The sequence below is a fragment of the Penaeus japonicus genome, unplaced genomic scaffold (assembly GCF_977035675.1).
Source record: "Penaeus japonicus unplaced genomic scaffold, GWHDUDI00000001_assembly GWHDUDI00000033, whole genome shotgun sequence".
In the NCBI taxonomy this organism is placed as follows: domain Eukaryota; kingdom Metazoa; phylum Arthropoda; class Malacostraca; order Decapoda; family Penaeidae; genus Penaeus; species Penaeus japonicus.
In genome coordinates this window covers 6708062-6713061 of record NW_028234435.1, presented here as the reverse complement: position 1 = coordinate 6713061, position 5000 = coordinate 6708062, and the positions used below count along the sequence as shown (strand labels likewise).

The 5000-nt window shown below is 51.2% G+C and overlaps 1 protein-coding gene across 8 annotated transcripts in view; it reads right to left on the bottom strand.

The window, feature by feature from the left end:
• Positions 1–5000, bottom strand: part of mub (poly(rC)-binding protein mub) — a 56610-nt gene that overhangs the window by 50123 nt on the left and 1487 nt on the right. For all 8 annotated transcript variants that reach the window (XM_086556796.1, XM_086556802.1, XM_086556799.1 and 5 more), the window contains exon 2: positions 25–347. In XM_086556796.1, the coding sequence (XP_086412922.1) occupies positions 25–105 (81 nt within the window). In that variant the 5' untranslated portion in view covers positions 106–347. The remainder of the gene's footprint in view (positions 1–24; positions 348–5000) is intronic.

The following is a 5000-nucleotide window of genomic DNA, read 5'->3' as shown; positions in this document are numbered from 1 at the left end:
GCAGCACTAATGTGGAGGACCTACCTTTCCTTGCATTAATAGTCTCATTGAAAGGGAGGCTGAGGGTCCTTCGGTGGACAGGGACTTGTTTTCTATGGTGGCCATGTTGCCTGTGGTGAGGGCGGGACCGGGGGACCCTGGGTATGGGGCCAGACTAGAGTCCGTGGTGAAGACTAAAGGCGTGGGCGCACCAGAGGATGGTGTGCTCCAGGCAGGGTCTCAGAGTGTGGAGTGGGCAGCAGGCTGGGCTGGGCTGGGCGGTGGGTGGTCACGAGCGGGGCACGGGCGGGCACGGGCGGGCGGGCGGGCACGGGCGGGGCAGCGGGGCACAGTGGGGCAACCACGGTCTGTGGGAGGAGACACCACGTCAGTCACCACCATCCACATGGCTCCACTCATTCATACTCAGGTAAACCCACACACAAACACATACACGTCGTAGGGCACTCGTGGAAGAGCATTCACACAGGAAGGTGTACACACAGCTCATATTCACAAGGGGCATACATACATACATACATACATACACTCAAAGGGCATGCACATGTTCTCTCTTACTTCGAAAGCTTTCGTCCATAGCTACTAAGATACTCGTGGAAGCATCCACCAAGGTACTCCTATCGCCACGGCATTCATGAAGCACACATTCAAGGTAATCTCGGGAACACACACTTTCCAGGTACTGAGCACACGCCATACATGTCAACATACAGGTTAGGAATTTATGAGGGCATATTCATGTGTTGGGTCACTTAAGGGGGTAGAGACAAATGAGTTTACTTAATAAAAGCATACGAATAGGTCAGTTTACTCGTGAGGTTTATATGTATACAGGCACATTTTGACCCTACTATTAGGATACATATAAATACATTCTAAGTTGTTATGGTAATTACTATACTGTATCCCGTTATACAAAAATACGGATGACACATGTACACACACCTATAGGCCATAATGGTAAACAGAAAACGGAGAGAATGTTCGGTCAAACATAGGTAAGGTTGTCATAAGGTCATTCGTAGACACAGGTCCACATGAAGGTCCAGTCATGCTACCACAGTATTGCAAGGATGATTCCCGGGATGAAAGGGTCGCAAATGTCAACAAAGAAGTGTATCAGGACACACTGCATTGAGGAATGAGTACGGACGTGCACGCGAGGGCACAGATACACACACACACGCGCGCGCACGCAAACTAGGAAGGTGAGTCGCAAGTAAAGACATTCACACGCCAGGAAACGAGAGAAGGTAACACTGCCAGCCAGACTCACGTGGGAGGCCAATACACCTACAGGTTAACTACTACTGGTATATCGAGGACCTTAAAAGGAGGCTAAATATGGGAGGAAAAAACTCACGTCTCTCCCTTCCTGTTTCTCTTACTCCCTCGACCAGGCTCCTCCTCCGTCAGGTGGCGGGCTTTCAGGGCCCGACCTTGGCCCGCTCAAGTTAAGAATGCAGATCACAGCTACTCTCTCATCCCTAACCCATGGCGGGTACACAGTCGCCCGCGGAACTACATTTTTCTCTTATAAGCATTTTTTTTCTCTTCTTGTCTTAGCAGATCCAAAAGTGCTGGAGTCCGAAAACGTGTTAATACGGCGAATGTTCGCACTGCGAGACACATCCTCTCCGGACACACATCTCAGCCGAACACGAGCAGGCTACATTCACATCTTTCTCGGGAGGGCATCTTTAATCTCTACGGGAGCAAGAAACATCCTCTCAAAACCCCTCTGGCCCCCGACTATCCAATCCGGATAACATCTTCCCTCACAGAAACCTCACAGAAACTCTCGGCTATCAGAGAGAGGGAAAGAAGGGAATATGGGGTGGAGAGAGGGAGAGAAATAAGGGAAAACAGATAGGGAGAAGGGAAGAACGAGAGAGAGAGAGAGAGAGAGAGAGAGAGAGAGAGAGAGAGAGAGAGAGAGAGAGAGAGAGAGAGAGAGAGAGAGAGAGAGAGAGAGAGAGAGAGAGAGAGATTAATCTGTGAAGTGGTTTGTTTCAAGGCAAAGCAGAGGCAACTTGCATTCATTCATCTTCACCCAAACCCACACCAAATACTAGACATACTACATACTAGATAAATATATAATATCGATACTATCTATCATATATAAGAGCAAAACACTTGGACAAAAACGGAAGCCTCATCATCATGAAGCAATGATCCCCATCATTTCAAAATAAACAAAAAAGAAACAACTCTATCCTGGTCTCTTGTCAACTTTTTTTCTTCCTTGTCGTTCGTCTAGGTCCGTGACACAAATAATAACAATCCATTTTAGAGTTATGTCTAGAACAAAATCAGCGATAACAGTACAGACGCAGAGATACTTGGAGAGGAGCGGAGGGAGGGAATAGACTCTGACACAGAAAGGGGGAAGGGAAAGGAGGCTGTACCGATCAGCAAGACCCACGCTCTTCTCCCAGCCGCCTACTACAACCGCACATAGGCCTACGGGACTACCCTGAAAAGATGAAAAGCAAAGACTCGGGCGGCTTCTACCGTACAACAGAATGGTGGTGGGTGTGTGAATAGGGGGGGGGGGCTAGATACGGGTGTGCAAATAGGAAAGCGTAGTCTACGGCGACGTCTTAGATACTTACCTGCCGCCGTCAAAGCCATCATCACCATCATCGCTTACCGAGTGGCCGTTACCAACCTACCTATCTACCCATTCCCCCTCCCACTTCTCCCTTCTCCTTCCCTTTCTCCCTTCACCCCTTGAATTTTCCAAAACACAAGCAGTCACTAACACACTCGCATCTGCTGCCTTCAGGGTCACCACGATCATATCACAATATCTCGCCGGCTAAAATAGGCTTCAGGGCCAAGATAAAGGCTTATATATCCATCTATGTCGCCACTAAATACCTTTGCATGCATTATCCCCCACGCGTGACAACTTTACCCGATTGAAACTTGCAACACCTAAAATGCATCTGGAAGTACATTTGTCTCGGCTAAGACACTCGGGTTACCCTCTAACTTACATCGCAACACTATGCAACATGCGCTTTACTCTCTCAGCCTGCTGGCGAACCGATAACAAGAGTTAAAACCAATAGCAACGAAAGAGCTTGGAAATATGCCGCCGAGTTCCATCTATCGGGGTTCGCGGGTTGTTTCCATGTAATTATCGCCTCTAATTTCCCTCTCGCGCGCTTGAGGGAGGAAAAAGGAAAAAGGGAAAGCAGCAACTTGGCGTTTATTCCCACGAGCTAACGCGTACGTTATGAGCAGCGGCCGTCACATCTTGGGGGAGCGGACGAACGTGCTAGAGTTGGGAGACGGCATGCGTGGTGCAAACGTGGTGGAGGGAGAGAAGGGGCGATGCTGTCACGCTAAGGGCGTCGGCAACACCACGTGCGCGCTCGCCCCGGCTATTTACAATCTGGGAGCGGGTAAAATGCGTAGTCCCTCGTACTCCCGCTCCCACTCGCAAGTTGCCTCCTGCGACAATAACGAGGACAAAAAAGGTGCATTCTAAGGCACTCCATCCGTTCCTTCCGGCGTCTCGCATTTTAGTGCCACGGACGCGTGCAATCTTGGGCTCGCAAATACAACAAAGAACAAACTAAAAGCAGAATGGAGAAGCTGCACTGCCCTTCGCGTAACAATACCCGAAGCAGTAAACATTTTAAGACCGAAACTGCATATTTTGTGTGTGATCTTTGATGCTGGAAATGAGGCGGGGAGACGTATGAAAGCGGGAGCATCCCACAGGAAGGTCCCTCGGGAACCCTCAGCCCTTGGGCGCTCCGACAGGAAAGCGGCACGGAGGGGGGTGGATTGGAACCGACATAAAAGAAACAGGAGGAAGAGTACAGAGGACTTAAAGTGGGAAGAGGACGAAGCTGTGGGGAATGGGAGGGACTGCGAATGATGAAAGAGGAGGAGGATGACGATGGGACCTTCACACTTCGTGGCTCCGAGCCTGGGAATTTTGCTCCTAACCCCTTTCGCTCCCTCCCTCCCTCCCTCAATCCCTCCCGAGGAGACACGTTACCGCGCGCACCCCTACACCCACCCCTATTTCCCCCAAGCTATGGTAGGCCCTCGCACAGGAATAAGGCCAGGAATACGCACGCACGCACCGTCTGACATCCTGTTACCTGCCACTCTCAGCACGGAAAGATCCTGATCAAGGCCGGGGAGAAGGGGAGGGGGGTCCATGACCTTGAGGGGGTGGAAGTGAGGCGGGGGACGGGCGGGCGGGCGGGATGGGGTATGCGATTATCCGGAACGATGCGGTAGACACTTCGGGGTCCGCTTCTGGAACTTTAAAAACTGGCGGAGACTGCGAGGTGGACGGCTGGGGCAGAATAACAAATGTCCGTGAGAATCCCTCCAACGGGCGAACGGCTGGCGGGCAAAACTGGCAGGGTCACGGGTGTGGGGGGCTGGGAAATCAGCGGGTGGGGGGGTGGGGGGGGAGACAAGCGGACCGACATATTACGGGAATGAATGAGAATGAATTAATAACCAGACGAATAAATTGCAAATCGATAATACCGGTTGTTCAATAAATCGCAGGCGAAAGCGTGAGCTTAGAGGGGAGTGGCAGTATCGACAACGGCAAAGAAAAATAAAAGGCGAGTGCATGAGGAGAAGCGACGCAGCCTGACGGGGTGATGCAAGAGCGGTACCCCGCATACCGGGAGAATCACATGCTACGCACATTTAGGAAGCGTTTCCTGGAAAAAGGCAAGATAAGAGAAGTGCAGCACACGCGGCGCTAGCGACATGAGCGCCCGAGAAGAGCAGCAGTGGCTACGATACGCCATTACAACCAGCGGGAGGAGAGGGAGATGGGCTGCATCGAACACGAGTGAACTTAACCTTTGGCCGGCGCTGGGAGCCTTCCACGAGAAGGCACATCCGCTGAGAGAACGGAGCATTCAAGAGATTACATTACGATGAATTCCCGTCTCCTACGCCAAGGGTACCCATGGGCACTAAAGAGCTACTGCCGAGAAGCATGAGAT